We start from the raw sequence: 21,439 nt of genomic DNA, 5'->3' as shown, positions 1-21,439 counted from the left end.
ATCCCAAATCAGAATCTTAGTATTTGGGGACATGTCTAATGCTCAGTATTCTTATCTGTAAAATGAGATAATAACAATACTGTCTTCATAGAGGTACTATAAATAGTAAGCAATTTATATGTGAATGAGATGACCAAGTGTCTACCAAAATTCATGTTCTCATTTCCATAATACCAAGCTGTCACTGGGAAGCGGCCTCATAGCCACACTGGATCTCACCTTTATCCTCTTCCACCGTTTGTGGGCAAGGGCCTAGGAGGTGGTATGACTGGAATATGGAAGGAATCCAAATGACTAAGGAGAGCTGCCTGATAGGAGTAACCATTTTACAGCACTTATGAATAAGAAATAGAGTTTTCTTATGTAAGCCACTGAAATACTATGCTGACTTGCTACATGTGAGTACCTAACATGATACCTAGGACACAGAACTCAAAATGTGTAGTTACTATCATCTCAATAAATGAGTTAACTTTCTATTTCATTGAGAATATTCATCTATTTAGCACAATTTTGTCAAGTGTTTATAGTGTGCCAGACATTTTGCAACTCTGCAGAAAGAGAATCCATGATTTTGGCAAGTACTGATACACCAAAACTCTTTTGAGCTCTTATCATGTGCCAGGCCTATAGTCCTATATCCTGGAAGTTCAGCAGGGAACAGACATGGTGACAGACCTCCTAGAATAATGGACTGCAAACTAGTGGTGAAACCAGATACTAAACAAGTAACTAATGATAAGTGTGATGAGTGTTTTAAAGGAAAGGTACAAGGCTTTTGGGAAATATAAAACATTATAGAAAGTCAGTAAGGTTTTCCTGAACAATATTCAGAAAATAGTTTTTTCAGTTTTGCTCCATTAGGTCTCACATTTTTTGGTATATCCATTCATATTTTTTCCTTATTTCTTAGCTGACATAGAAAAAAATCTAACTACTTTTCTTTGCCAGCCTGTCTTGTGATCATTTTTCAATTTCACTTTGGTACTATAGTGTTATGATTTGAAAGTGAGGTGTCCCCCAAAAGCTCACATGTGAGTGCAGGAAGGCTCAGAGGAGAAATGATTGCATTGTAAGAGTCTTAACCCAATCAGTGAATTAATCCCTAATGGGATTAATTGAAGTGGTAGGGTGTGGCTGGAGGAGATTGGAATTGGGGCATGGCTTTGGGGTACAGATTTTGTATCTGGAGAGTGGAGTCTCTTTCTCTCTCTCTCTCTGCTTCCTGATAATGTGAGCTACTTCCCTCTGCCACACTCTTCTGCCATGATATTCTGCCTCACCTCGAACCCTGAGGAATGGAGCCAGCTGTCTGTGGATTGAGACCTCTGAAACCTTGAGCCCTCAAATAAACTTTTCCTCCTCTACAGTTGTGCTGGTCAGGTCATTTAGTCACAACAGCAAAATAGCTGACTAAAACATAGCAAATAAATTATTCTCCATTCTTTTCTTTTTAAAATCTCTCTCCTCCAGTAACGCAAAAAAAAAAAAAAAAAAAAAAAAAAAAAAAAAAAAAAAAAAAAAAACCTCTCTCCACTGCCCTTTTCCTTCAGCTTCCTTAGGCCTTCTCTTCTCCTAATAAAAAGTTTCCTTCATTCCTTGCAGTCCCCCAAATTTCTCTACAACTCCCTCATTCCTCAATCCCTGATACTCAATTCTTGATCATTCCACTTCACTGAAATTGTTTTCAAAAACTACCCATGAACTCCTACTCATTAAATAAAGCAATTCTTTCAATCCCTAAGTAGCCCCTCTCTGGTGTGCAATAAATGACCCTATTTACCACCTGTTACACCTGAAGCTCTCTCCACCCCTAGCAGCTCATTCACTACTCTTAAACATCTAGTTTCTTCCAACCCTTCTGATTCTTCCTTCTCAAGCTAACCTCTCCATTCTCAGGTGGACACAGCTCTCCTTTCAACCTTTCCTTGTTCCACTCCCTCTCCCAAAGCACCTCCTCTCATCAGTGTTCTGATTACTCCCAGCCTCACCTCTACACATGACCTGGTATTCACCTCCATACTTACATTAACAGTAACCAGCTCCACATTTCCATCTGCATTGTCCAGCCAACACCTCAAATCCAGCTTCCAAAGAAGAATCCCTTATTCATTAAACCAAACATTCAACTATGCTCCCTACTTTGATGACTGATACCCAAATAGAACTCTCCCCTTTTCTCTCTCAATTCCTATATTCAGTCACTCTGAATAGTACCACCGCTATATTAAAATATTTTTTCATCACCTATTTCCAGTTCCCCATCACTAGACTCCACTTCCTAGGACCTTGTGACCTTGTGCACTTAATCTCTCTAACCCCCCAATATCATCATTTCTAAAATATATATATTACCTACATTCCACAGTGCTTTTAAAAATTAAATACATAAGTTATATGAAGCATTATATAATTAACATATTAATATGTAATAGCATTAACATAATTCTTATAATTAATGTACTAAGGTCTGGCATATAACATATTCTAGTAATTTAGAGTTCTCAGTTATTATAACCGATATCTTCATCGGTTATAATATCAGGTGTAACTGGGTCAGATAAAGTTCATCCTCTCTCACCAGATGTTCACTAGCTTGCTGTTTTCTACTGAATAAAGTTCAGCCCCTTAATGTGACTCAAAGTCCTTATATGACTAGCTTCTGGACAGTCATTTCTATCTTTGACTCCCCTACACAAATTCAGGAGTCCCTCTCTTTGAGCGCTGGACACTGCTTCCTGTTCCCTCTTTGTACCACACACTTCCACACCTTTTTGCCTTTATTCATACGGTCTTAATGGTCTAAAATACCTACTGGACAATGCTTTGCCTCAAAATTCTACTCCACCTTCAAGGTTCAGTTTGAATGTCACTTTTACTTAAAAGCCTTCTCAGATTCTTCCAGTTAAAATTAGTGGCTCTCTCAAATAGTTTTCAGCATTTTGGAACTACATTTTTAATAGCACTTCTTTCACCTGTAAAACTGGTGATTTTTTTTTTCCATGTTTCCTACTGCAGACTTAATTAAGTTCCATGAGATTAAGAGTATCCTCTCATTATTGGGAATGAGGCTTGGCTCCTGGTAATAGGTATTCAGTACATATTGGTTGATTGGATGGTGAGATCATAATTCAACTAATCTTGATTTTCTCTTTCTCTCCTCTCCCTGCCCCACCTTTTTTTTTTTTTTTTTCGTACCAGGAATTGAACCCAGGGGTGCTTAAACACTGAATCACTTCCCTCAGACCTTTTAATATTTTATTTTGAGACAGGGTCTCACTAGGTTGCTTAAGACCTCACTAAATTGCTGAAGCTGGCCTTGAACTTGTAATCCTCCTGCCTCCTGAGTCGCTGGGATTACAGGCATGTGCCACTCAGATTCTTCAACAATTTGATAAACTGAGCCAGTAAGTAAAATTACTAATGAGCTCCTGCCTAAAAATATCCACCTTGATGATGCATTATAAGTTGCTTCCACTTACAAATAAGTTATCAGTTATTTTTGAGGCCTATTTTTTCTCTCCAGTCTCACAGATAATTTCCCTCCAGGTCATGATCTCAAATGCTTACTTAGACCACAAGAAACCATAAGGTAAAGGGAGCAAGCATGAAAAGAACGTGTGAAGTGAAATAGGAAACTAACCATTACAATTAGAGTGTAAATGAGTCCTTTATGGAACTTTTTCTTAAATGCCTTATGTTTGATAAAAATAAAAACAGTAATTACTATGTAAGCATTTAGTTCTGTCCATCTTCAAAGAAGTTTTCAAATATCCATTATGACTCACAACTCATTTTAAGATAAGTTGGTCCTTTTGGGAAAGGCATCATATTCCCATTTCAGAGGTGAAAAGGAGGCACACAGAAGCTCATTTTTGTAAAATCAACAATTTAGATTTGGGGCTGGGGTTGTGGCTCAGTGGTAGAGTGCTTGCCTAGCACTGGGTTCAATCCTCAGCACCACATAAAAATAAATAAAGGGGCTGGGGAGATAGCTCAGTCGGTAGAGTGCTTGCTTTGTAAGCACAAGGCCCTGGGTTTGATCCCCAGCACCCCAAATAAATAAATAAATAAATAAAATTAAAGTATTATGCCCACCTACAACTAAAAAACAATTCTAAATAAATAAAATGTGTAGGTATCGAACTGGACATGTAGCTCAGTGGTAAAGTACATGCCTCAAATGTGCAAGACCCTAGATTCAACCCCCAGTACTGCAGGGGGGAAAAAAGTGTAAGTACATGAAGCCCTAACTTGTTGAGTAAAACAAACAAGGATGATGATAACTAAAATTGTTCTTAATAAAAATGTTACCATATGCCAGAGTCTGGGTTGTGTACCTTCCATTCATTATCTACTTAATTCACATAACAACTCTTTAAGAGTTAGTCCCTCTTTCTAACTCAACTTCATAAATAAAAGAGATTAAGCACGTTTTCCAAGACAATAAGTGACCTAGAGAGAATTCTGAGTATTAATGCTTAATCACTGTACAATAAGATCCATTTCTTATATCTATCAGATATGAAAAACACAATACCAATACTGTGAGTAAAAAGATCATAAAATTAATGGTCTACAAATATCAATTAAAAGGACTGGGGTTGTGGCTCAATGGTAGAGTGCTTGCCTAGCATATGTGAGGCACTGAGCTCAATTCTGAGCACCACATATTAATAAATGAATAAAATAAAGGTCTATCAACAACTAAAAAAAAATTTTTTTAAATATATCAATTAAAACTTATACCTGGGCTAGGGTTGTGGCTCAGTGGTAGAGCACTCATCTCACATGTGTGAGGGACTGGGTTCGATCCTCAGATAAAAATAAAAAAATAAAATAATAAATAAAAATAAATAAATAAAATAAAGGTATTGTGTCCATTTAAAACAAAACCAAAAAAAAAAAAAAAAAAAACTTAAACCATCACATTTTGTGAACAGAAAAGTTCTTTTTAGAGGGCTACTGGGGATTGAACTCAGGGGCACTCAACCACTTAGCCACATACCCAGTCCCATTTTGTACTCTATTTTGTATTTTTTATTTAGAGACAGGGTCTCACTGAGTTGCTTAGCCCCTCGTTTTTTGCTGATGCTAGCTTTGAACTCTCAATCCTCCCGCCTCAGTCTCCCGAGCTGCTGGGAATAGAAAAGTTCTTCATGACACATGATTTAATATACCAGGTAAACCGTAAATTTGAACCTATGTTTTTCATATGTGCTCACATAAATTTCTTAGCCTAAATGAGATAGTGTCATCAACTGGGCATATTTAGATGCTAATATCATATACCATTTTTAAAAACATACCACTTTTTCAAATTGCTTCAGGATATATTATAATTACAGATAAAAAAATTGTAAAGGCAACCAGGTTATTGAATCACATGTTAAACATTAAAGATTTTTTTAAGAAAAAAAAACTCTTAAAAGCATTCCTGAAAAAAAAAAAACTATTTCCTCCTCCCACAAAGAAGGTCAACTTCTATTAACATATGCCTATATAATATGACTATTAGACAAACAGCAGTCTAAATAGAACCATCATAGAGGAAGGGCTCAAAGATGAGATTGGGAACCAGACCTCGCCTCTCTCTGTACCCCTTAAATCACATACCAACATATTCATATATGACATATACCAAATTCTATGTTAACATTTGTGATTATAAAATTTTAGAGCCGGTATGTCAATAAATCATCTAATCTAGAGATTCTAAACCTGTATGGATCCATAAATAGACTCCAAAAAGTCTGTGCAAACAGAAATGTGTCAGAGTTTTGTTCATTTGTTTTGGGGCAGTGCCAAACTCAGGGACCCACACTCACTAGGCAAGCACTCTCTACCACTGAGCTACGTCCCCAACCCCAACCACCTGCAACTTGCAAACACCCTACAGGGCACATGTGGAGGGTTCCATAGACAAGTTCATCCTCAAAGAAGTCTATATGCAATCCACAAATTTTTCATATGCTCCAAAATTACAATGAAATATTCCGTTTTCAAATTATACTACTGAGGACTGCCCTAAAAAGGGGCATAAAACATATTGTACCGACATTCAAACATCCATTTTTTTTAAAAAGTTCTTAAATTCTACTGCATTTAAAGCCACTACTTACTGAAAAGACGACCTCTCTGATGTTTGACACATAGAGTGCCACATAGTCTTTTATGTAGACTGGCAGATCAACTAGTTTTATACCAAACCAGTTCATCATCAGTGCTTCTTCATTTTCATTATTGCCACTCCATACTATGATAGAGGGATGAGACTTCAGTCTCCTGACCTGAAATTTAAGAAAACTTAAAACAATTTTCAAATATTTAACATAAAAAAACTCAGAGCTGTAATTATTCACAAAATTATAGTTACTGCATTTTGGCACACAAATTCTTATGTGAGCCAAAGAATTCATTAAAAAACTGTCAGTTATGTTAGTTGCAGGAAGACATTTTAAGAATTCTCTGAGATTCTTTGTATCTAGATTTAGCACACACTGATAAGGTAGGGTCCTTTTTCTCTGCTGTACAAAAACTGAAGAAAATATAATCCCTTTTTTTAAAAGCAGGCAGATAAAGAAATCGACCTGATCATTATCTGAATTGCCACAAAAAAATTCCAAGAATCACAAAAAGCAGGACACATTACATTATGTGAGGTTATTATTCTGAGGTTAGTTCTCAGAAGCAAGCTAAAGGTTTGTGTGAAGAAACAAATGAAGAAGACCAAGCGCTACCCCTGCAAGAGGGACGGAGGTTCCCCTGCTGTCTCTTACAAATAACCAGGAGAGGAACTCAGCCTATAAACACAAAGTAATGCTGAGGAGATGGAAATGTTCATTACCCTGATTTGATCAGTATATATTGTACACATGGATTGAGATATCACACTATGTCCCATAAATATGTACAATTATTATGTTAATAAAAAAACATTTTAAAGGTTAAAGGAAATGGACATGCTAACCACCCCATTTTGATCATTACACCCTGCATACATTTATCAAATTATCGTATTGTTACCCATAAATTTATACAATAAAAAATAATTTTTTAAGTTAAGAAAACCAGAAGGAGAACTAGAGAAGGTTATACAAAGCAAGTGAGTACTAGAGGGATTTGGGAAGTAAAAGACAAGCAGATGGAAAACTCTAAAGGAAAACAGAGTAGAGAATGTCTCCTGAAAGAGCTCTCAATGTCATGTATCAAGAAAACAACTAAGATTTAATAAGCTACTGAATATACTGAATACAAAAGGAGAAGTCAGAGAATCTGTCTGAAAACCCTGCCAGTTGGGAGCAGAGGAGCCAGCAGGAGATGGGCTCACCGGGGCAAGCCCTAAGTTAAGGCAGAGGATCCAGACATGAGCATGCCTCTGTCTTCTGACATACTGGGCCCTCTGCCCCAGCATAGGTGGGCACTTCAATGTCTTTGAGAATGACAGACTCGATGGTCAAGAGAAATTCTTCAGGAACATGTTTTGACACTATTACCTTATTGATATAAAACCTTCTCTTTCACTGTAATAGACTACTACAGCAAGAAGCTACAAAACTCAGATAAATGAAACAGAGCAGCCTAAGTGTGTATTAAAGAGATGTGCTTCATTTTTTTAAAAAAATGAAAAGCTTTGTAGTACTTTGTAAACAGTACAGCATTTCCTGTTTTTGCAAAGGTACATACCCAGGAAAGTGAGAGTTGCTATCAGACTGTGGCAGGCAGGCTTATGATGCTGATGAAAACACAAATAAAAATCCTGAAGAGGCAAAAAGCATCCATGATTCTGTGACACACACACCCTTCCACTGACTTAGAGTTTAATGGTAAGTTTTACCTTAAAATTTTAACAAACTCTGCCTAAAACCAAAAGAATTGAAGGTGCATCGATATTATAGCTTGTGTAACTATAATTAAAATTTTAAAAGTTACTCATGCATGCATCCATCCATCCATCTACCCATTCAATGAATAATCCTGCCATGGAGAGGGAATGTAGAGGAAAGCCAGCCATAGGCCTCAGGGAATGACAGCTTTACAGGGGTGACAAATCCCTAAACAAATGTGTGTGAATCGCCAAGGGAAAATGAGGGTGTCCTAATCTAGACTTGAGGATTTAGAAAGGTTTTTCCCCAGACCAAGCAGAGACCTCTCCCCCAGAGGCCCTCCACATACCCCTTCCTACTCATAGATTCTTTCTCCTGACAGAGTAACCCTTATCTTGAGTGTTACAGCAGTCATTTCTATGCATTTTTTCTTTTTAATTTATCTTTATTTTTTACATTTTTTTAAAAATGTTTGTATTTGTTTTAATTAGTTATACCTGACAGTATAATGCACTTTGATACATCATATATAATGGAGTATAATTTCTCATTTTTCTCGCTATTCCATGCATTTCTTTATGATTTTCCACCCAAATATACATCTGCAGATATCATTTTATAAACTTAGATTTAATACACTGGATGGACTTCAATCCATAGACATTCTTATACTTTTTGAATCTCAATTTTTCGTACTTTTGATTGCTTAAAGCCTCTTCAAAGTCTTTTTGACTTTCATAGATTCCTTGTTATCTGTATGTCGAGACAGACCAAGATCAAGATTCTGAGGAGTATGGTACCACTCAAAGTGTGTCGGAGAGATGACCCAGCACTTCTGCTGAGTGTTCACTCACACTGGGAAAGACCCATGCTAAAGAGGCTGACTAGAAAACAAATGCCAATGTAGAGAAGAGAAAAAAATGAGAATTTGAACTAGTGTAGTAAGTATAAGGCTGAGAAGTTAAGTATAAACATTCTACCATTTACATATATTATGTCGTTTAATCTTCAAAATGGTTTTATGAGAAGAGTAAAATCATACCAGCTTTAAAGACAGGACTGGTAAATCTCAGCTCAAGTGGTAAATCAAACTCCCTACAGTGGCAGGCTGACTATTTAAGAAGAAACCAAAATACTTATTCTTTGTATATCACCGTTGCAAAAGAAAATCTAGAAGATAATTGAACATGAGAAGCTGAAGTCTGAGTCAGGAATAAACTCATAGTATCTTTACCTGAAGTTACTGAGAAAATGAATGTTTCCTCCTTTGACATACAGCAGAGCATTTTAAAACAGACTCAATATGTCTGCATAGTGTTGTAAACTCTATAAAGTAGATGTGATCTCCTGGTCTAGTGATCATTTTTTATAAAACCAGTGGATCACTCCAGTGAATATTTCAGTAATGTTTTGCTAAAATATAATATATTCACAAGTTAGTTCTTAGCTATATGATTCAGATTCAGATTCAGAATTTTCTTGTATTGCCAAGAATGCCAAGTTGAGCTACATGGAAACTTAAGATCTAGGAGATAGGTAAAGTAATGTAAACTGTGTTTCAAAGCATAATCACCCTCTAAACAGACCCTGCTGCAAAAAATAAGTATATTCAGCATGTGACTGATCAACCCCCAATCTGTGGCTGAAATTATCAGTTGATGACATTATAATAAACACCAGTCTTTAAAAAAAAGGGAGAGAGAGATTTCAGGATAATTGAATATATTTCTGTTCCAGACCTCAAATCAGCCATTTCTCTAAGAATCTCTGCTCTGTCTTTTGTAATACTGGGGATTAAACCCAGGGTCTTGAGCATTTTAGGTTGGTATATAAGTGCTCTATCACTGGGCTATGCCCCAGTCCAACAATAAGGAATTTTCTTTTCCTTCTCTTCCTCTTCCTCAATCTCTGATTTTTTGTTTGTTTGTTTGTTTTGTTTTGTTTTGTTTTGTTCCTTTTAAGACAGGGTCTCACTGTGTTGTGGTTGTGCAGTTGGCTTTGAATTCCTGGGTTCAAACAGTCCTGCTGTTTCAACCTCCCAAGTAAATGGGACTATAGGAACATACCATGGTGCCAGCAGCAGTCTTTCTCTTTCATATGGAAGACTATTTCAATACAAGGATACTTAATATACCAGGCTGGCTACTGTTTGTAGGCCTTTTCAGTGGACAAAGATAGTATCTATTTCTTGCATTTCTGTATCTATAAATATAAATATAAGTGTGTATACAAGGAATACAAAAGAAATCAGAGTCAAGAATCACTTTCAATTTTTGTACAGAGCAATTCAAAAAACAACATTTTCTGAGGTGGGGAAAACTGCAGAAGCAAGATTGCAGGAAGTGATATAAGTTTGGTTTGGACATGTTACATTTGAGATGCCCATTAAACCTCCAATCAGAGGCACAGGTAGACATTTCAGCAGAGAATTTAGCACAGGGCATAAATCTGAGACTTGTCAGCAAACAGGTGGTATTAAAGACATGACTGGGTGGTCTACCTAGGGAGTCAATTATCTGACGGATTTTTCACAGGACTTAATAGGGAACAACAAAATGAAATGGGGAGAGATTTAACGAAAGGCAAAACTAAAACACAAGCATTTTCTCTCTTCTTGCAATAGTAATAACATACCTGGTGAGCAACTTCTGCTGCCACTGAATCCATGAAGCCCTGTTCATTTGGATAAAGGGCACAGGCAAACATAAAATCCTGCCATACCTAGCAAAAAAAAGGCAATAAAGTACTTCTGTAAATTGTATCACACAGAAAGAAAATCTTCAGTTTGAACTTAGGGGATTATCTTTCACATAAATGAGAAATCAGGTTGACTGATTACTGTGACCGTTTGAGCCCGGCTGTGCCAAAAGGCACACAGGAGAGGCACTGGCACACCTAGGACTTTCCAGAGCTCCATAAAAGTTGTCAGAAACCTGAGGAGCGAAAATGTTAGATGGGTAGAAAAGAAGAGGATGAAAAGAGAATTCAGAAAAGGAAATAATATACATGTTGGGGGAAAACAAAATGAAGCTTTTACAAAGTTCTCCTAATTCCTAATTCTTTTTTCATTTTCATCAAGAATTTGATATATAGAGAGATACTCCAAAGTAAATAGCAGACTTTACTTATAAAGGAATTAATCTTTGATGCCCAAAAGGACTACTACATGCCCGCTTCAAGGGTGGAACCATGAAGTACCTTCCTAGGAAGGTTGTGTGATGTGGTGGTTAAAAGTCCAGTCTCCAAGCCACCTGCCTTAATCAGAACTTTGATTCCACCACATACAGACAGCTGAGTTTGATAGAGGTGTGTATCCTCTTCATGTGTCAGTTTCCTTATCTGTAATATAGCAACTACTTATTGATGGGTATGAAGATAAAATAAAATAATACATGCAGAGCATTTAGACAAATGCCTGGAACTCGGTGAATATTACAGAATATTGTCATCAATATCATGATGATCAACATTATCATTATTATTATGTCCTACTCTTCTATGATATTCTATATATCTGATAACTGCAATATTAGAACTAAAACTATATAAAATGGTCCTCCATATTTATGGATTCTACATCCATGGATTCAACCAACTGCCAATCAAAAATGTTCTAAAAAGAAACAAAAAAATCATACTTATACTGAACATGTACAGACTTTTTGTTTTTGTCTTTATTCCCTAGCCAACAACTATTTATATAGCATCCACATTGTATTTGGTATTATAAGTAATCAGAGACATGCCAAAGTGTACAGGAGGATATGCACTGGTTATATACAGATACTCCACTACTTTATATATGGAACCTGGAGTATTTGTGGATTTTGGCAACCATAGGGTTCTAGAATCAATACCCACAGACACCAAGGGATGACTGTATTTCCTTCGCTTAACCTTCACCATTGCAAGATATGTACTTCCATAACAACATTGTTTTTATTATTTTGCTTCTCTCTGGGATCAATCAGAGCTCCTTAAATTATTTCAATATTTTATTTTATTAGGTATATCTACATACCACAAAGAAAATGTACATAGATATATATGTACATAGACATAACCAATATATACAATACCTATTGTTTTTAAATAGATAATCCTGATATTTGCCATCAACTATGGATCTGGGTTTACAAGATGTCATGTACTCCTTTGGCAAAAAATGGAACATTGCACCAGACTTCAAAAAAAAAAGTAAAGAGCAATAAACATCCACTCAGAACACTGGAAGATAAACTGAGGATAGAGTAACTTATCAATCTACAAAATGCCATCAACTACTCACCATTATTCCTAGTTCATCACAGAGTTCATAGAACTCATCCTGCTCATAAATGCCTCCTCCCCACACCCGGAGAACATTCATGTTAGCATCCACAACAGACTGCAAAAGGAGCCATAACCTGGAGGAGAAACGGTAAAATGAATCCTCTTTAGACACTTGGGAATATTAAGAAAAAATTTTAAAAACATTTCAAATCTCTGTTAGAAAAACCACCTGAAAATTACAATGACTTGGATATAAATCTAATTAAAGAAAGTGAAGTAAAATATTTAATTATAGATAATATGTAATATACATGTAACTACATAAAGCAAACAAACTTTGAAAAAGTATGGATGATATCTTTACTTTCTGTATTTTCAGTAATGTTACACTATTTTTAAAACTAATTTTTGTTTTGTATTTATTCCTAAGAAAATGTAGTGTAAAACATAGAAAGTTTGCTTATTTTATATTGCAAACAATATTATATTATATTGCAATTCACCATTGCAAAAAAAATTTTTTAATCAAAGTTTGAATATTTTTTGTCTCACTCACCCTTATCTTTTTAAAAATTCCTTCAGCCCAACACTTTCTGCAGTAAATGTCCTTTCTACTTTATCCAATTCTTTTTCACTCCACCCTCAGGAAAATCTAGAACTTTACAGCCAGCTGGAGTGCATGGCCCCTCCCTCCATCCCCAGAACACTGCTCAGGAATGAATTGGGAAACCAAAGAACAGGATGGCTCCCTAAGAACTCTGCTCTTGGGGAAGACATCCTGGGAAGGCTGACCAAAATTGGCCCAGCTGTGATGAACAGAAAGGCCAAATCGGTAGGAGGAGAAAGGAAAAGATATGGCAAATTATCCCATGTTGCATCTGGAGGAGCATTTCATTGTCTTATGAAATCTAAAATAATACACACATTTTGGAGTAAAAGGAAATTACTGTAAGTATTATAAAATTTAGGATTTAGTTACTAATGACATTTACATTCTAAACATCAAATAACATACCACAATGCATATTTATACATTTGCAAACATGTTGGGCTGTTATTTAACTTAAGGCAAAAAATGTATTTTTGTTTCACAAAGTTTATTTTCACTATCACGAAGATAGTTTATACAACCGATTAGGAAATATTGCTTTCTTCTAAAGTTCTATTCCAAAAATCTTCAGAAAAACACTCCAGGTGTTTTCCTAGATGTAGAATTTTTACGACTTTGGTTTTCTTTTAAATAAGTTGTATATTTAAGTTGTACAATATGATGTTATGGGATACGTATAGAGAGTAAAAAGGCTACTATAACAAAACAAATTAACATAGCCATCATTTCATATAGTCACCATTTTTCTTGTTTGTTTTTGTGCAAGGAGAAGCAAAAATATACTCATTTATCATGAGTCCCACGAATGGTCCAATTCTATTTCCCATGTTGTTCATCAGGTCTCCAGACTTGCTCCTCCCACATACCTGCAGCTTTGTGTCCCTGTCCCCCAACCAAGATTTAGTTATTTTATTAAGGTAAAAGTAAAACAATATATCTTAGCTCAAAAAGGTAAGTATGGATTGCTATATCTTAAAACCATTCTCAAAAATACTTAAGGTATTCTTTGAAGAACTGACCAAAAAAAGTTAGATTTGATAATATGTTTTTTTTCTGGGACTAACTACCCAAAATGTGAATCTGTAATTTTCTTGTTTATTCAGGGTAATAACCTAATAGTTTTCTAAGAATGGATGGCTATGGTAGTCTCAAATGGTTTAGCTGTAAGACCATCTATAGCTCAGGAGACTGAAATACATGGTTGAAAAAAATCTGTCCTTTCTAAAGTTTCTATCATCCTGGAATTCTGTACTACCTCTTGGTTCTTCCACCGAGACTAAAAAAAGTAGAAATGAGTAACTCTTAAGCTTTCTGAGACTGTTAATAAAAAAGGAACAAGAAAAGAAGGCCAATACTTACAAGTCAGAAGTTACTCGATCCTGGAATGAATCTGCTGGGATCCAATTGGATCCTTTCAGAAATATGGGAATTTCATTAATTTTGAAGTAGAAACTTAGACCATGAGATCCTTTTATGGGCTCTTCCATAAGTTCTACTGTTCTAAAATAAACCTGTCATGAACATAATTAAATACTGAATATCAAATCACACACATATGCAAAATGTTTTTTGTTAAAAAAAGAAGCATGCTTCTTAAATGATTTCTAATGTAATCAGCAGATCTTAATATAAATTTTCCTATTTGCTACAAAGCAATTAATGTGGAAATAAAATTTTCAGAAAATATATTAGTCTTTTTTAATTTTCTCTTTTAAGAGAAAAATACAGAAACAAAGAGCAAAATATATTGTGATCTTCCTCATGGAATAGAATTTTATAATTACATAAGAAAAAAAGCAGCCGGGTGGCACACACCTGAAATCCCAGCAGCTTGAGAGACTGAGACAGGAGGATCGAGAATTCAAAGCCAGCCTCAGCAATTTAACAAGGCCCTAAGCAACTCAGTGAGACCTTGTCTCTAAAACACAATAAAGGGACGGGGATATGTGTGGTTCAATCCCTGATACCAAAAAAAAAAAAAAAAAGAAAGAAAGAAAAGAAAAAAAAAAAGAAGAAAAGAAAATTTGAAGACAGCTTTTCAAAATTAAAACAAAAACTGATGCTTCTTCACAAAAGTAGAAAAAAATAAAGTACCATCAATTAAACATCTTCAACTGAAAAACACATGCTCATTTCAGTGTTATTAAAATGTGCCCAAATGTGCATCTTGGAATCAAAGGGAAAAAAAGCCTAAGCACTTAATAATTTAACAACTGTCCAATCTTAATAGCACATTACTACAAACATTACTTTATTTAATGGGCAATTTAATCCTAACTAATTATCACATTAAACTCAATGTTTGTCAGGGCTCTGGTATCTCAACTGGAGCTCTATGGGATATATTAATTGGAAGAAGATCTCATAGGAGCACACACTTCAGTGCTATCATTGCTACAGGAGAGGAGAAGACAGTTCCTCAGTCTAGCCAAGTTTTCCCAGTAGGCAAAGGTAACAAAATTTTTAAAAGTTCTGATATTCTCATCAAAATCTTTATTTTTGTCAGGCATAAAATGGATCAAGGAATGAGTGACATTGCTGTACACCAATAAAGCCTAGCCTTGAATCAAAATTACACACTTCTCAAATTTTAAAAAAAAAATGTATTTCATGTAATGACAGTGTCTACATTCATTCATTCTTTTACTTTCTTACCTTTGCCCTTATTTAGAAGACATGACAAAAGATATCAGAATTAACTTTATGAGAAGACACAGAACATGGCCTGGATGAGGAAAATCTTGACATGGAATTGCCATACCTGCTCTAGGGTGGTAAAGAAGGCACCATGATTTTTAGAGACCACTTTTTGATGGTGAGTTCGACTTTCTAAAAGAGTTCTTTAAGTGAGGTCTCTTAGGACCTTTCAGGGGTCCTGGGGCTCCAAATTATTGGTACAGTAAAGTTAAAACCCTATTTGCCTTTTTCCCTCTTACTCTTTCTTGCGTGTGAGTGGAGTTTTCTAGGGATGATTGTTCTAGTCAACTTTTTCATTGCTATAACCAAAGACCTGACAAGAATGATTTTAGTGGAGGAAAAGTTTATTTAGGGGCTCACAGTTTCAGAGATTTCAGTTCGGCTCCATTGCTTAGGTGAGGCAGAACACCATGGCAAAAGGTATAGCAGAGGAAAGTGGCTCAGGACCTCACATCAAGAAGCAAAGAGAGAGATCCATTCTCCAAGGACAAATATATACCCCAAAGGCACACAGCTCCAGTGACCCAGCTCCTTTAGCCACACCCCACCTGCCTACAGTTACTACCCAGTTATTCCCTATCAGGGGATTAATGCACTGGTTAGGTTAAGGCTTTCCTAAGTCAATTATTTCACCTCTAAATTTCCTGCATTGTCTCATGAACGAGTTTTTGGGGTACACCTCATATCTAAACCATAACAATGATGTGAGATGACATCATAACTGGTAGCTAATGGATATATACATGTATATTCTATATGCTATATTTTGTTTTTTCCTTTGTTTCTTTAGTGGTACTGGGGATTGAACCCAGGGCCTTGCACAGGCTAGGCAAGCACTCTACCACTGAGCTACATCCTCAGTCCTGTGTACTCTATCTCTAAAGCAGAGGTTTTGGGTTTGAAGAAGTGCTTTGTAAGAGATTAACTCAAAGTTTATTCTCAGTACTTTTAATGTGCTCTTTCTAGCTCTCTTTGGTTATTTCTATTGTAATCTCTGTAAAATGTCTCTACTATTCAATAAATCTTTATTTTAAACCCCAAGGTTTCCCTTGTAACATTCACCAAAACATAAGACTGGGTCCTGTTTGTTAGTTTGATTCATAGTAATATTTTTAAGGTTTTTTTTATCAAATATTAATTTTTAAATCAAAAATCATTGTAGAGTTTAGTAATATTTTATCTCATTCTAAAAGAAAATTGCATTACAATGTACTTTTTCCTAATCTAAGGATGAATTTTTAAAATAAGATTACAAGGTTTAAGCCAGGTGCAGTGGCACATACCTATAATCCCAGTGGCTTGGGGGCTGAGGCAGGAGGATTGAAAATTCAAAGCCAGCCTCAGCAACTTAGCAAGGCACTTAGGAATTCAGTGAGACCCTATCTCTAAAAAAAAAAAAAAAAAAAAAAAAAAAATTTAAAAAGGGCTGGGGATGTGGCTCAGTGGTTAAGCACTCCTGGGTTCAATACCCAGTACCAAAAAAAAAAAAAAAAAAATCAGAAAGTTTAAATTCTCAACCTCCAACTCTACTGTCTACATCTAAAAGTGCTAAAAAAAAAAAATGAAACTGACATGTAAGAGGGTCTTTTGACTTATGGGAGTGGGAGGAAATAATCTACTCTGAAGAAACTGGATAAAATTATAAATAACAAGTGAAATTATGACGATACCTATCTTTCCAGTTACTTTATTGTGTCTTATGCAATGAACCATCTTTTTAAAACGTTTCTGGCACAGTTAAGATGTAGTCCTTTTGAGACCAAAGACTCAGGGGCTGGTGATGTGGCTCAGTGGTTAAACATCCCTGGGTTCAATCCTTGGGAAAGAAAATTAAAGGAAGGAAAGAAGGAAGGAGGGAGGGAAGGATCAAATACCTTAAACTTAGACATGATAAGCTTTTTAAAAGTCAAATATTCTTTGTTCCACTTTTTCAAATCAGTGATGAAAAAGGCTCTGCAGTGTCTTAAAGAGTTACTGGTGCTGCCCTGGCTGAAGAAGTACACCTGTCCAGTTGCTGAGTGTCCCCAGGATGAAGAGTCAGTGAAAGAAACCACAGCATCACCATTTTGCAATGACACAGTAATACATGCAATTAAAATATTTAGCTGTAATATGAAGACTGAAGTGATATTGGAAAAATCATACTTTTGCTTTATAAGAGGGTGAACCTCCTGACATTGATAAACTTGCTATTTTGCATTTATTTGTCTGTTATTGGCCCAGTAAATCATCAAAGATATTTTATGTGCATTTTTGGCACCAAAGTACAAGAGGTGTTGAAATACTCAGAGTACTGGATATTTTTAAAAAAAAAACTCAAGGTTATAGTACAACTTCTGTGTTAGCATTTGCACACGTATTACAAATGCACAGGGTAACACTGCAAGTCCCTTAGCAGAAATCGAAACAGTAACTCCAAACTGTGCCAGTTGTCATTATTTCCTTCACATTAAAGCATTAAGAGAAAAAAAGTGCCAGCATCACTTCAGACAAAGCAGCAAAAAATTGTCAATGTTATTAAATATCAAGGCTGAGTACACATCATTTTAACATTCTGTGTGATGAAATGGGAAATAGTACGCAGGACAGACTTCCTGAGGAAAAGTATCTGGGCCATTTTTTTAGTGAGCTGGATCAGCATCTCATTTATTAAACTCCATTTTTACTTGAAAGAAGGACTGATCGATGAGCTGTGATCATTCTGACATGTATACCTAGCAGACATTTTCTTGAAAGAGTGAGTCTATCGCATCAAAGAAGACAACTGGCTATAATTGTGGACAGTGATAAAATTCAAACTTCCATGTAAAAAAGTAGGATTTAGAAAAACTTGTATCCATTACCCTAAGCTTGAGAGCATCTGATACTTAAAGATTTTCCAAGTGACCTCAGGGGAGATATTAACAAATATGAATGTGATTCTGTAAAATGAAACCATCTCAACATTTGGAAGACGTGTAACTCTCAGGAAACCAACAATTTTAAAATAACCAATGTATTATATTACAGTGTCACACACAAGTAAGGAATCCATTAAAAAGTGCAAGATAGACCAATGGATTTTAATGTAACAGAATGAAAAGTTCATTCAAATGGCTTCAGAGTTGCAACCAACCTTAAAGAAACTACATGGGCTACAATCATAACTCAGAGGCAGAGCACTTGCCCAGCATGTATGAGGCACTGGGTTTGATCCTCGGTACCACATTAAAAAATAAATAAATAAAATAAAGGTATTGTGTCCATCTACAACTAAAAAAAAAGTTAAAAAAAAAAAAAGAAAAAAAAGAAAAGAAACTATCACTTGTTGCCAAACACAGTCCTGTAACCCCAGTGGCTCAGCAGGCTGAGGCTGGAGGATCACAAGTTCAAAGTCAGTCTCAGCAATTTGGTGAGGTCCTAAGCAACTTAGCAAGACTGTCTTAAAAAAAAAAAAAAAGCCTCGGGATGTGGTTCAGTGATAAAGTGGCCCAGGGTTCAATTCCCAGTACCAAAAACGAAACAAACAAACAAACAAAAAACTACCACTTGTTAAGTTCTAGTATAAATACCAAAGAATATCCATAATTATCTGAAAAGATTATTAAAGCACTCTTCCTTTTTACAAGTACATGTACTGTATAACGCCAGATTCTCTTCATGTTTCAACCAAAGAACATATTGAAAATTGAATGCAGATACAGATAAGAATTCAGTTGCCTTTATTAAAATATTAAAGAGATTAGCAAATACATAAAACAATGTCATTATTCACACCAATTTTTTATTTTGTAATTACATTTATATTTCATAAAATAAGTCAGATAAACTAACATGTTATAATTTCTTGTGGTGGTTTTAGATGAATAAGTAAATATTTAATTCTAAGTATAAATATTTACTATCATAAATAGCAATACACAGAGCCCACAGAAACACCAGCACATTGGGGTGCTCAATACTCCTTGGGGGGGGGTTTACTGGGTAGAACTCAGGGTTCTTGACCACTGAATCACATTCCCAGTACTTTTAATTTTATCTTATTTTATTTATTTATTTAATTTTGAGGCAAGGTCTCGCCAAGTTGTTGAGGTTGGCTTGGAACTTGAGATCCTCCTGACTCGGCCTTCTGAGTTGCTAGGATTAGAGGTGTGCACCACCATGCCTAGTTGCTCAATATTTTTTTGTGAGTGTAAAGTAGTTCTGAGTCCAAAATACTCTGAGAATCACTAATGTAGGAAAAATAACTCATTTATTCCTTGCTGTCTAATTAATGCTACAAGTAGCATTAACTTTCAACATTTTTCTTTTATTTAGAAAAAGACATCTCTCCCAATTCCAGAACTCCAAAATTTTACATCCCAGGTCAAAGTAACCACTAAGCCACCTGCCTGAGCCTCAGAGGTAAAACAGTGATTACCAGCCACCTTGCCCCTGGGCATGACTTGACATGCTGGTGCACCTGTAATAAGTGTCAGTATTCACCATGTCCTCTGGCAGTCTCTATAGGTAACATAAAAGCCTTCTGCTACAGGTAGTTTACTTCAGAGAAAATAATGGGCTCTGAAAACAGGCTTTTTAGAAAACACCCTTGATTAACACACATTTGACCCAGAGTGTACACGCCATCCTCCTATGAGATGGAAAAAAATTTAAACACTGCAACAAAGCAAATTACTGTCTAAAAATAGGTGGGAAAGGCATAAATATCTAAGATCCTTAAAAAAAAAGTGAAAGTCAAGAAGTTTAGATTTTAAATTTTTTAACTTTCAAATTTTTCTGTGCTAAAAATTTTGTTCGCTAGCTCCCCCAGATCTTTATAATAATAATTAGTAGTAGTAATATTATTATTATTATTGGCTTCATAAAGATTTCATCTTTTAAACAGGATTGAGTGAAGAAAAAAAGAACACATTCTTTCAGATGGAGCTGGGATATCTTAAGCATAGGTCTTCAGGGGTGAGTGACTCATAAGTAGATACTGTACTCCTCTAATGTCTTTCTCTGGAAGACCACACAGATGAGGATGTAATAAATCATTGATTCATAAACCAAGCACTGCTCCTCAGCTATCTGTAATCAGGCTGTCAGTATCATTAGGTTTGCAAAAGAATAATTCTCTTCATAACAACAAAAAACACTTCTTTCTAAACACTGGCAAATGTTACACCTTCTAAAATCATTTCACACCTACTACCAAACATTTGGAGAGACAGTAAACATCAGGTTTGTCTCTGCTCTGAAAATGCTCAGTCATGCAGAAGTATGAGAAAACGGGCTCAGGGTCTCCACAAATAGCGCTTGTCAAATTGGCCTGTGCAAGAGGACAGAAGTTCTTCGTGGTGCCCTTGCCAAGAACACAACCAGGAGTTAACAGATTAGCACCGACATCAGCAGCACAGTCATCTGACATCCCTGAAGCCAGATGTGTATCTGACACCAAATGAAATCACTTTTTAATACACTCCTCTTCTATACAGTGAAATTGTTTTTAGAAGTAATACTGAAATGAAATGAATAATAATAATGGCCAGAAAAGAAATACGGACAATAAAAACTGTCTTTAATTGAAATTTGTTTTGTATAATGACACCAATTTCTTTTAAAAAAGTAAAACAGAGCCAGGCACAGTGGTGCACACTTATAATCCCAGCAGCTCTGGAGACTAAGCAACTTTGAGACCCTGTCTCAAAATTAAAAAAATAAAATAAAAAGGACTGGAGACGTGACTCAGTGGTGAAGTGCCACTGAGTTAAATCCCCAGAACCAAAAATAAACAAATACATAAAGTAAAATACATTAACGTACAAAAAGGAAAAAGTCTTAGATTCTTATTTTTATTCTATTAACATTTTTAAAGAAGAAATAACTTACCTACATAATGGTATTTTGTAGTAATGAAAATAATATCTGCTATTTTGAGTCTTAACTTCTAAAAACCTGTCAACAAGCTTCTCAAAACTGATGTTCTTTGGATATTTATGTTCAATAAAGAGTGTAGCCAAAGTCAGGCATGGTGGCACATACATGTAATCCAAGCTACTCAGGAAGCTGA

The 21,439-nt window shown here is 35.6% G+C and overlaps 1 protein-coding gene across 3 annotated transcripts in view; it reads right to left on the bottom strand.

Moving 5' to 3' along the window:
* Manba (mannosidase beta) overlaps positions 1 to 21,439 on the bottom strand; it is a 143,449-nt gene that overhangs the window by 78,516 nt on the left and 43,494 nt on the right. For all 3 annotated transcript variants that reach the window (XR_007110524.1, XR_007110523.1, XM_047566735.1), the window contains exons 8-11: positions 14,068 to 14,219; positions 12,115 to 12,232; positions 10,461 to 10,547; positions 6,123 to 6,290 (exon numbers count right to left, since the gene is read on the bottom strand). Coding sequence is in view for 1 of the 3 variants with exons in the window: in XM_047566735.1 (XP_047422691.1) it covers positions 6,123 to 6,290; positions 10,461 to 10,547; positions 12,115 to 12,232; positions 14,068 to 14,219 (525 nt within the window). In the remaining 2 variants the exon portion in view is untranslated. The remainder of the gene's footprint in view (positions 1 to 6,122; positions 6,291 to 10,460; positions 10,548 to 12,114; positions 12,233 to 14,067; positions 14,220 to 21,439) is intronic.

The sequence above is a fragment of the Sciurus carolinensis genome, chromosome 10, assembly GCF_902686445.1.
Source record: "Sciurus carolinensis chromosome 10, mSciCar1.2, whole genome shotgun sequence".
Classification (NCBI taxonomy): domain Eukaryota; kingdom Metazoa; phylum Chordata; class Mammalia; order Rodentia; family Sciuridae; genus Sciurus; species Sciurus carolinensis.
Note: the sequence above shows the minus strand (reverse complement) of the source record. Positions and strands in the feature narration are given on the sequence as shown.